Genomic DNA, 12,456 nt, shown 5'->3' with positions numbered 1-12,456 from the left:
CAGCTCCTGGACTCTTGCAAATACCGAGTTTTTATGTATGGGCAATTTTCTCTTCCCTCAGAAACAAAGAAAATCTTAAAAAGGGATGCCCTTTAGAACTTAAAGTTTAGAACTTGAAGGTTAAAAAGCTTCTAATCAGATAGCATAATAAAACTTTAAGTTCTAAGAATACATTATAATTTCATTTTCTTTTTTTCAAATAAGTCTTCCTTAATGAAGGGGGTTGTCAGTGCTCCTTGATAGCCTGGATACTATTTGGAACTACAGGTCTTTCAGCCAATGTCCCATGAACTTCACATCATGACGCTGTGGCATAATTCCCGTATGCCCATTCTTAAAAATTTTAATGATCTGTTCCAAAATAATTTTTAGCATTCTCCAATCCAAGTGAGTAAAAGAGTAGGTAGGATAGACATTCAATACAGGAACGGGTGAAAGGTATTATGATTTTTAGCACTTTCCACATAGAACTCCTGAGAGATTTGCAACTGGTTACCGAGGCCGGCTAACAGCTTTTTCAGGTTTGTGTGGGCACAGTGGGACAGAGCCTTGCCTGATGCCATGCTGTTGAGTGCCCCTGCCTCTGGTGGCTCCTGCCTCTGGGTCAGGTGGGAGGTGTGTTTGCTGGCAGGCAGCACATTAACCCAGTTTGGTCGGTGGTACCTGTTTCCTGTTCTCTGCACACAGAAACATCAAAGACTGCACTGCCTGCAGGCCCATCCTTGGTTCATGCCCCTGCTGTGTTCTCATCCTCCCTAACCCATCCTGGCACTCTTGATCAGGATTTTCTATAAAAACACCAATATCAATTATATCAATGTGAATGACTAAGTGGCAAGCTGCTGTAAAAAAAATCTGCTGAAAGCACATTTGTTGGTATTGACTATTTGAGCTTTGTCACAGACTCCTTATAGAACATGTAATAACTTTGTGGCACAAATCAGGCTTAAAACTGATTTTACAGCATGAGCCTGCATGGTCTTCTACTGGAAAAACAAATAGGTAACTGCTGGTTTAAACATCAGGCATGGTGGGAAATAACCTTGAAAATAGGTAAGAAATGGCCTTATTTTAGATGTAATTTCAAAAGTTGAATAATTATTTCAATATTTTTGTCCATTGTTTAAACAAAGGTTACTTCAAGCAAAAAAATCCCATTTGTTGTCTCCCACATCCATTCTCTCTCAAATCCACAGAAAAAACCAAGAATACCTAGTAAAGATTGGGACTTTTCTATAAATAACTTCAATTGAAAATCATGGGTTCTGCAAATATTAGAAGCTGTGTGATTCAAAGAGTTCTCAGGTAACCTAGCATGGCATCTCATCTCTACGTCTGTCTTTGTTCTCCTTGAGAGAAGCACTGGGTCAAGAAGAAACTTGCAGACTGAAACCTTGCTTAGAGAGAGGATTCTCAACTAGTCTACAGCTGGCAAAAATCACACAAACTGTGCTTCCCACTCAGGCTCATTGTATTTGGTGTGTCGGGCAGAAAACACTGAACAAATACTTCTGTTATACAGGGCTCTAGTTTGAACAGCTGGCTGGTAAAAATTAGAGCAGCATGTATCAACTTTGGCAGGAACAGAGGGGGATGCAGGTCTACCCTGTGGGCCAAGACAATGTAAATGAAGCCAATTTGTCCCTCAGCGTGGCAGTTCAGCACAGCACTGAATATAGCCTGTGCTGTTCATTTCCTGGATACGCTGTAAGGAGCCAGCCCCCATCCCAAACACACTGTATAGTTAGCCATCTCTGCTGATGTAGCAGTTTGGGGCTAAATGGTGCTGCTTCAGCTAAATGCTGCTTCATATTGTCTCACTGTTACTCCTTGCAAAACTCAACAGGTCTTGGAGTTCTACTGTTTCACATTTATAGTGAAATAGTCCCTGAAGTGTATTTTGTATACATTGCATAGCCTTTCTAATAACACATCAGAAAACTTCCCGATGAATTTTCTCATTCTGAAAAATGCTTTTGTTCATAGCATGCCTGTTTTTCAAACCAGCTTAAATATTTGCAGGACCATTGAGCACCAGTGTCACCATAAGCTACCTATATAAGCTGTTTAAAACAGGGTAATTATTTCATCAATATCAGCCTAAAACCACATGTGACTTCTACACTAGAAATTAACACTTATTCCCCTTCCCAAACCTTGTGAAGTATGAACCATTTCCTCCCATTTAAGCAAGACAGGTACGGAGAAAGAGATTCTTAGTGATCTGATCAATGTAACACACAGCTGGCAAAAAAACCCAAAAAAGTCAATACTGTGCTTGTTACCTGATCAGAATAAACTTATCTCTGGCATCCCAGCTGCAAAAATTATTTTCCATACCATCCTCCTGTCCTTTACTCCTCTTCCTGTTGATGCCTACCTCACTTGTGCCACTACCAAGGAAGTTGTGTAAACACTTGCATAATTTTAAGTGTGCAAACAAGCCTAACAGAGCCAGTGGCAAAGTTCAAACATTTGAAGTTCAGGAACTGTGTAATGGCTGGACACATGGCAGAGTGATGTTGGATCAACATCTTCAAAACTATTTTTAACTATTCAAAACTTTAATTATTTTTGCAGCTTTTTGGAGGGAGAGAAACTTTCCTTACCCATCTTCTGGCATAGAGGGTTGCAAAGTCCTGCACTCTTTGGGTGTAAAGACAACATCCAAATCATCTTCAGGGAAGTCCCCAAGTTCTTGTGCTAGATCTAAGTCCAGGTTGTTCAGCTGAGTCATCAGGAAGCCTTCAAAATCTACTGGGTCTACTGCATCATAAAAGGAAGGCTAATGAGAAATAAAGAAGCATTTATTTTAGCAACAGAAGGTTCTTCTTGATAGTGCAATTTAGGCATATTTATTTAACTATTGTAATTCCCATTCTTTATTACACATCAGAAACAAACATCTAAACTTCTAATCTTGAAACAAGGATATAAGGGAGATGACCAAAATGGCAGTGACAGGCAATGCCAATGGGCAGGAGATAGCAGACAAAACACACTAGGAATAACAAGGCCAGGTCTTGGAAGTTACTCCAAGTTACGGAGCTAAGGACTGCAGTTAGTGCTGTAGTTGCTGCCGTCACAAAGATGCACTCATTTGAGGCACTGTGCCTGAAAAACACTAATAGAAATGCTCTGTGCTTTCAAGTGCAACCAAAATTGAGGACAATATATACTCAAAATCAGGAAAAAATTACTATTTTTAATCTCTGAATATTACTGGATTCTGTATTATTTGAGTTCTTAATTTATTGTATTTTTCAAGGGTTTGTACAGTGCTTTTGCAAAAAATTACACGGAACTACTAAAGTTGTTACTGCAAACCATAGATATTCCCCATTTCTACAGTGCACTGCATTGCACCATGATAGACAGAAGCTGTATCTCATTACATTTAATTAGCCATTCTTAAACAGAAGGTCCACTCAGAACAAAGTTAAACAACTATGAGCTGTAAGACTCATGCATGCTTTTTATCTGTTTAGTGTCAAAAACAGAGGTAGAAACGCATGTTTGATTTGGCACCTGGAGATGTTCTACATACAAATAAATGTGACTTCATGTATTAAAAGTGTATGTATAGACAAAACTGAAAATTATTTTACTTGCTATGTAACAAATAAAAATACCCTGTATGTCTTTAGGAAATACAATATTTGTCCAGTTGAGTACAGAGACTAGAATCTTTTATCATTGATTTTCTTGATGAGTAAAAAATAGATCTAAAAACTACAGCTTTAGAAAAATCTATAGTTTATTTTCTGTGTGTTCCAGAAAGGCTGATGACACCTCATCACTGTAAAACTGAAGAAAATTAGTTGCAGCATTAGAATAATAGCACTGGAATAACTTATTTACTGTGAGGAAGAATTCTAGAAAAACCAACTAATAAATCCTCCTTTCTGTAAAGGGCAAGGATTGCATTGCACTGATTATCCCAGATATCTTTCACGAGGCTGTCTTCTGAAGCTGCCAGCAAAAAATACATCTGTGGTGCTGTTGATGCATTGTGGGGAAAAGAAGGCTTCCAATGTGCCTGGTATCAACACGCCTTTATATTCCATGTTATTCTGCCTGTTGTCTCATCCAATGTGTTCTTAAGCTATCCTCCTTATACTCCAGTGTAAACACCTGTGGGTCAAAATCAGCAAGTCTTCCCTCATTAATGCTGAGGCCTGCTCATGCAAGACTTTCATGGAAATCGACTGGAATTTCACCAGAGCATGAAGTGACTCCAGTGACACCATCGTTGTATCTAAAACATCAGGAATTTTAGCTCAATGGGACAATGAGAAATTTCTCAATTTATGAAACACACATAGAGACTCAAAAATGGCAAAGCACCAGTAACTTTGAACTAAAATGGCTCTGAACTTAATATGCTGCATCAGCCGCAGTAGAAAAGAAGATGTGTCAAAAACAATAATTAGTAAATGCAAGCTTTGGAACCATTTTAGTGTTGTGGACATATAGTTGAGGAAGTTTTTCAGATTAAAAAAATCCAGAAATATCTTGCAGAAAGTTAAGCATATTTGAAAGAAATGTGCTGGAAACATCTAGGAGAAGCAAACCAATTTAAACTTCTGAAAAAAACCTCATATGTGGTAAATACTCCTGCAAATATTTTAGTAGAGACCTTTGAACCTAACCAAGTACCACCCCCTACCTCGGGTTCCCCTTTTAAAGGGAAACTATATTGGTTTCTGCATAAACAGAGTCTCTGAGCTCTCTCCTCTGCCTGTACATTTAAGGCATCAACTGAATTACCAAAATTTCTCTAGGAAAAGTTTTTCCCTGTCTTTGCTCTTTTTAGCCAAAAAGAAAACTTAACATTACCAGCAAGTCCATCAAATTATAAGGCCGTCAGAGGAAAAAAAATACTCTGCTGGCTTTTAGTTTAAGCACTGTCTCTGGTTTGCACCTAGTGTAGTGCTGAAAATGCTGGATCAATAGTTATGAGTAAATAGTAAACCTTGTTTGCTATTTTTTTTTTATTAGTTATTGGCATAATATGGTTGAAGGCCATTTACTGTCCTGTCAGAGGGTAAAGCGTAACATGTTAATATATAGATATATAAAAAGGTTTACAGAGAGATTTTTAGATGTAAAAACATATAAAGTATTTAACAAAGAAATAATATGTAATAAATATAAATATATATAACATATATTTCAATCTAATAGAAAAAGTATTTCACAGAAAATTAAAGTAAAACACAGCTTAAAGTATATAAAGGTGTACTACATCTTTTCAGTTGCTGAAGATACCTTTTGCATGCAAAATAGTTTTGCTTAATTAAATCTAATTTTTAATTAACCATTATACTTCCTTTCAGAAGTCATACTTTTTCCATTCTGTCAGGTCAAATCCATTGCATTTCACAGTATCCTCTTTTTCTAGTTCAAGTGTTAACAATAACCTTTAATTATTAGAAATATGCGCTTTTGACTATTGTAAATTAGACACAAATGTAAAAAAAGGTAGTGTTAAAAGTAAATGCAGGTGGAGGGAAATGATCTCCTTAACAACTGGTGTAGCATTTCAAAGGAAACACAGAAAATGGCTTAAATAAGAAGCCAGCACCCCTTTTCACATATCATAAAAATGTGCAAAACAATTTTCGACAGAAAATGCCAGAAACCATTACTGCAAACATACCTTTTTTAAGGATGATGAATTAGAGGCATGTAGATTGTGACAGCACACACAAAATGGCAGCTACAGTGTAATACTTGGTAGCTGAAATGCTACCAAGTTTTTTGGTAGCAGAAGCGGTTGTCTGCGTGCAGAAGAAGGGACCTGGCCTCGTCAGGCTGAGTAACCACAAGGAACAAGTTAAAGATCACAGTGCCTCAGATTAAGGAAGTGAGTAGTGGCGGGAGGCCCTGACACAGGAAGCAACCACTTGCATCTAGATTTTCACAATCACTGGTGCACAAAGACTCTTCCTGCTTCTACTTATCAGACCTCACAAAAATAATCAGAAATTAAAAGGAGAGGGACCAAAATAATAATCAGTTTCTCTTATGGCACGGTATGTTTGCAGAATACTCATCCTCCTGAAAGGCAATAAAAAGATCTGGCATTTTTTCCCTTTGTCACATGATCTGACTTCTTTAGAGTGTAAGGCTGAAGATGATTTGGAGACACATAAGAGTTGACTCAATTATGTCTATGTCAACTGGGACATGCTTCAGCATTTCTCACTTAACATGCACATTCTACAGCACTGAAAAATAGTCGGCACGTTGCCCCTGCTGCTGGCTCTGGAAACTGTATTAAGTTAAGTTTCTTGAGCCTATACCTTTCTGGGTATTTTTTCTCTTTATTCATTGATCTGTGGTGGTTTTAGCATGGATACAGTTGATTTTTCTTCATAGCAAATATTATGAGGCTATGTTTTGGATTTGTGCTGGAAACAGTGTTGATAATAAAATTTGTTTTCATTATTGGTGAGCAGTGCTTACAAGGAACAAAGGCCTTTTCTGCTCTTCATACCACCCCACCAGCAAAGAGACAGGATGCACAAGAGGCTGGGAGAGGACACAGCCAGAACAGGTGACTGCATCTGACCACAGGATATTTCAGACCACATGAAATCATGCTCAGTATATAAAACTGGGGGAAGAAGGACTACAATTCGAAGCATTTACTTGAAGAAGTTGTTGAATGTTTCCATCAGGGAAAGAATGTAATATACTCTAACACTTACTAATTAACTTTGATTCATCGTAATATATAGAGGGATTGTCTATTTCAGGCTCCAAGGAACATTCTCATGTTTCTCAAAGGCATAATTTCCTCAGCTCACCAGAGACTATTTTTAACAATTTCAGGTGGAAGCCAGTGAAATGCAAGACAACTTAGAAGATCATTTAATTTACCCTAAAACAATTAAGCAATGTACATGCCAAACCTGTGTAAGGAGAATAAACACAGAACTTACCAGATGAAATGTAGAAAAGCCAGGGGTACTTAAGCTTCGTTGACAGGACTGTGCAAATCCTGGTTGAACAGTAAATTGCTTTCTTATTTCTGCAGACGAGTGCCTTTAATTAAGCAGAGAAAAATCCTTATAATTACAATTATCCCTTTACAAAATTCCAAATGCCAGCATTTAGCCAATTTAGTCTCCAGTCTTGGTGTTTAGAGAGATATTATTTTATAATGATCTAGGCTCCCCTTGGTTTATAGTTGAGGCAAATCTCATAAAATATTTGCAGTCCTATATAACTAAGATTCTGTCACTCTTCCAACAGATATTTATCATCATTTTGCAACCCTCACAACTGGGAAATGCAATGCAAGAAAGAATAACCTTGGCCTGAAGTAAAGTGTGACTGCAACCTTCCTAGGAATACTTGCAGATTCACTTCTGCAAAGCAAAAATACATTAATAAAGTAGAGAAAGAAAAATGAACATTACATAAGCAAATATTTTAATTGATCAAAGGATACTTACACTACTAATGGATTTTGTTGCAAAAAGCCCAAGGCAAACCAAAGAAAGAATTAAAAAATCTGCCTACTGTATCAGCTAAACATTTAAGGAAAAAACTCAGTAAGTGCTAAGTAACTGATTGCTATGGAAGTAGAGAGACTCCAGAACTGAATTCTTCAGAAATCCCAGGGTGATAATGCATACAGTCTGAAAATATGGCAGAGTAGCCTGGTGATTTTTCATGGAAAATAATCAATTAATAGTTAATATGATTTAGAATAATCAGGTTAACAATAATCAGCCATGAAATGGTAACAAAACACCCACACTATATTTCACCATAAGGGTTCAGGACAAGATTTTAAAAACAAGATGCAGTAGAGCATATTTCAAGTAAAAATAATAGCTTGCAGCCCACCAGGGCAGTCAAATGGGAAAAAGGAAAACACAGAGGTAAGAAGACACTCCCCTCCACATGAGACTCTTTCAACTTCAGCAAGCATTAATAGGCATCTTAGAATTAACAAATTCCACAGGACAGTTTTGCCTGCACTTTTTCTCCTTTGTGGCCTCTTGATTCCTATTACTACTGTACCTATTCTGTGACACTTACTACAGCTTTTTTGAGCATGATGAAACCCTGAATTTAATAGGTTTCTGTTCATGTGAAGCAACAGGCACCTGACAGAAGGTATTCAAAGTATTGGATTAGATTTAGAAAATAAAAGTTGCATAAATGAGAGTAGTTGTTTTTAGGTCAAAAGGCTATGACATGTGTGAGTGTATTGCTGCTCCCATCTTAAGTCAGCAGCAATCACAGACAGAACAAAGACATCATTATAGAGAAAGTGAAGAGATCCATTTGGAAGAGGATTTCCTACTCATCAGTGGTATTCCAAAACTCAAACCCGAGACCTTTTAAAGGTTATTCAATGATTACATAAGCAAGAAGCCATGTAGGGAAAGTGACAAAACCTGTGCACTTTGTAGATTATCTTTGACCTATTTTAGAAAGAAAAGCTATCACCGATAGTGTACTGGGGACACACAAAGGTGATACAGAGACTCCATCATCAGAAGGCATGAAAAGGCGCTTATTTATTAGAAATCAACAGTTCTTACAGAAACAATGGTGGACCCAAGACCTGATTGGCCTTTAGGAATCTTCTCTCACACTATTGGTGAACTATGAATAGCACACTGTGAAGAACCATATCTATAAACAACAGTTACAGAAAGAGAGATAATAATTGTTTTAATCCTTTCTCTGAGCTTTCTCACAGCTTCTCGCAGCTTCTCAGGAAAATCCTGGGACAGCTGTGTCTCTCTCTGCTCAGAGGACATGTGATTACCACAAAAGCTTCTTGTATATCAGGGTTATTGTTACTCAATTTCCCACTACGAATAATCTCTGATAATGAATGCGTGTACAAAACTTAAATTATCCAAAATTATTATTTTACTGCAAACTGAGTCAGTTTCTCCCCTATCTGTTACTGATGGAAATAGTAGAGGTAGCAGCAGAGGTAGACTGTTGCAGTCTATAGCAGAAGTTGCTGCAGTAAACAATGATATAAGACACCTTTAAATTACATCCAATATAGGGTTGTCATATGCTTCAAAGAGGAAATGATATGAATTTTCAATACAAGAGGAAGCACACATATGTATGAGAGGCCAAATTTGCTGTCTGGTAAAAGCCTGGGCAAATGTAGCTAATTGAGAGCAAATACAGTTCTCAAGATCATTGTCATCAATTAGTTCCAGTGTCTCACCAATAGAAAGAACTTGCAAACTGAATCAGTCCAATGGATGACAAACCTTGTAATCTGTAATGGCAACTTTCAGGTAAGAATAGTTCATTTGACTGACTTCACAGTTTTGCAATGACTAAAAGAAGAAAGTACAGTAAGAAGAAGAGAAGACAGCAAAATTTGTTTGAACCAACTCAGAAATTATTGCCTAGAATTGCTAGGATTAGATAAAGGAGAGTCCCAATTGCTAAAAGAACCAAAAGCACAAGTTAATCACACCAACATGGAGGAAAGGTGGGTGTAACAGTCAGGGATCTGCACGGAGACTTCTGAAAACTTGAGAACTAAGGTGGAAACAGAGGTCCTACTAGATGGCTCTTTGATAATGCCAGAATGGCTATTGTCTGTGATATGCCTGTTTCCTGATCAAAGAGCTGCCTTGGGCACTATTGGTGTACCCCCAGGAAAATGGTATTAACACTCATTTAGTGCATGTCATGTCTTAGCTTTCATGGAGGCTGCAGTCCACCTATGCCTGCCTATACTTTTACCCTCCTTGTCTGTACAGCAGGCCTGTCTGATTCTGAGGAGAGCTTTACAGTCATACTTGACAGCAACAATGGTCTATCTATGTGCTAAAAAGAAGGAAAGAAGGCAAGTGGTTAAGGATAAATGCAAAACAGTCACTGACAATTCTGAGAAAAAGTTCTGTGGTTTCCATTCAGTTGAAGCAAGGGAACCATGAAATTGGACTTAACTTTAAAATGTACATCACCTTAGACATGCCTGTTTATTAACAGTCTGATGATGAAGTGTATAGTGGGCAACTAAAAAATATGGACTGCAGTAAATTCTGGTCCAAAAAGTTTCACAATTATTGGTATGTTATTGGCAATTATTAGGAGATGATGAACAGACAATATGGATTTATCTAAGGGCAGTCACATAAAACCAATCTTATGCTCTTCTGTGATGGTTTAAGTGGCTCAGTGAGGCTCTTGATATTGTCCCTCATGACATTCCCATAAGTAGAGAGAGCAAGCAGCTGCATGGAATCATCACAGCTGTTTCCAAAAGAGCTCACAGCTGGTTAACAAAGCATATTCAAGGCATAGTCATCATTGGTTCAAAAGACAATTGCAAGGAAATTTTACTATGAGAAGAAATTTAATTTTTCCTCAATCTAATTCAGTCCATACTTTATTTTACAACATGGATATAGGGTAACATAGGACTATGTTACCCTATAACCCCCCTAATCTGGGGATTGCATCAACCCAGGAGGAATATAAGTATTTTAGAAACAGTCTGAAATCAGCACACACACAGCTAGAGTCAAGAAAAATGAATGCAAACCTCTAAACTTAGGAAGAAAAAAAACAACTGCAGAAATACAAAAAGTGAAATTAACTGTAAAAAAAAATAGCCATATCACAGAAGAGACACTGAGATAGTATACTGGGACACTTACTAATAAAACTACCACAATGAGGAGAAAGAGATCCTATTTCTGTTAATAGAAGTCAATGAGACATATTTGGGCTGATGTATACACTTATAACAACACAGAGTAAGGTGCAATCAATTTTAAAAGGCTTAAAAAGAGAACAGTTAGATGGCTAAAAATTTTGCAAGGATGACCCAGGAGGAAAGACTGAAAAAACTGGTTGTGTCACCAAAAGGGAGATTGACAGGAGACAGCAGTTGTCCTTGACTATGTAGAAGATAGCAGTAAGGAAAGAAAATGGTGAACAGTTCATGTCCCTAGAGGGAAGAAGAATAAGTAATGTGCTTAAATTGAAACAAGAAAGCTCTAGTAAAGTATTTGGAAAATTCCCACTGCAACAGCAGCAGGACACTAAAACTGGCCTGACAAGCTGGCTGGTGTTGTGGCCAAGCCATTCTCCATTATATTTGAAAAGTCCTGGTGGTCAGGTAAAATCCTGGTTGACTGAAAAAAGGAAAACATTGTTCTCATTTTTAAAAAGGGGAGAAAGAAGGAGCACAGAGGCAACTACAGACTGTTGAGCATCACCTCTGTGGCTGGGCAGATCATGGGGCACATCCTCATCCTCAGTGTTAAGGCACATGAAAGACAAGGAGGTGATCCAAGGCAGCCAGCACAGCTTTACTAAGGACAAATTGTGCCTGACCAGCCTAGTGGCCCTGTATGATGGAGTGTCTGCAAAGGTCAACAACAAAAATCTTACTGATGTCATGTACTTAGGTTTCTGTGACATTATCCAATGTGACAGCTTATCTCCAAATTTGAGAGGCATGTCTATGATGGATGTGCTATGGATGGATGTACTATGATGGATGTACTATGTACTATTCAGTGAATAAGGAATTTGCTGGATGGACATAGCCAGTGAGTTGCTGTCAACAGCTCTTGTGAACCCTCCAGGTGGAGGCTGGTGAGGCGTGGTGCTCCTCAGGGCTCTGTCTGGGGATTGGTGGTCTTCCATGTCTTCACCAGTGACATCAGCAGTGACATTGAGTGCACCTTCGTCAGGTTTGCCAATGACACAAAGCTGAGCAGTACAGGTAACACAACAGAAGGAAGGGATGCCCTCCGGAGAGACCTGGACAAATTTAAGCAGTGAGCCCATGGGAACCTCATGTGGTTCAACAAGTCCAAGTGTGAAGTGCTGACCCTGGGCCAGGGCAGTCCCAGATATGAGTACAGACTGGGAGAAGAACTCATTGAGAGCCCTGTGGAGAAGGGCCTGGGGATTCTCCTGGATGAAAAGCTAGACATGACCCAGCAGTGTGTGCTCACAGCATAAAAAGTCAACTGCATCCTGGGCTGCATCCAAAGAACTGTGGCCAGTGGGCTGAGGGAGGGGGATTTGGCCTCTCTACTCTGCTCTTCTGCAACCTGCCTGGGGTACTGAGTCCAGGTCTGGGGTCTTCAGTCTTGTACTGCACTAAATAGTTATTTAGTTGTTGTTTTGCGCTGGGTGATTGGAGATTTGCACTGAGTAGCCTTTATATTGCATTGAATGGTTTATGTTTATTACATGGTTTTTCCCTCACACACCCCTCTCCCCAGTACTCCCTGGTGGTGGTCTCTCCCCTGGTTTACCCTTCCCCTTTCCCCTCCTCACTTGTATCCCATTGGCTGTAGTCCCTCTCCTCCAGCCCCCTTTCCCAGTTCATAAAAGCCCCTAGAGGCAGCTGGCCTGGCCTCTTTTCCATGTGGGCTCTTTCCCACCTGGGTCTCTCTTTTCTACCTGGAAATAAGGACATTTGTC

At 38.8% G+C, this 12,456-nt stretch overlaps 1 protein-coding gene across 1 annotated transcript in view; it reads right to left on the bottom strand.

Annotated features, from left to right (window-relative positions):
* The window catches only part of DOCK8 (dedicator of cytokinesis 8), a 69,246-nt gene extending 62,204 nt beyond the window's left edge, over window positions 1-7,042 (bottom strand). The window contains exons 1-2 of the mRNA XM_036403068.1: window positions 6,951-7,042; window positions 2,610-2,785 (exon numbers count right to left, since the gene is read on the bottom strand). Coding sequence (XP_036258961.1) covers window positions 2,610-2,737 — 128 coding nt within the window. The 5' untranslated portion in view covers window positions 2,738-2,785; window positions 6,951-7,042. The remainder of the gene's footprint in view (window positions 1-2,609; window positions 2,786-6,950) is intronic.
* Between the last annotated feature and the right edge of the window lie 5,414 nt (window positions 7,043-12,456).

This window comes from Molothrus ater, chromosome Z (assembly GCF_012460135.2).
Source record: "Molothrus ater isolate BHLD 08-10-18 breed brown headed cowbird chromosome Z, BPBGC_Mater_1.1, whole genome shotgun sequence".
Taxonomy (NCBI): Eukaryota; Metazoa; Chordata; class Aves; order Passeriformes; family Icteridae; genus Molothrus; species Molothrus ater.
Note: the sequence above shows the minus strand (reverse complement) of the source record. Positions and strands in the feature narration are given on the sequence as shown.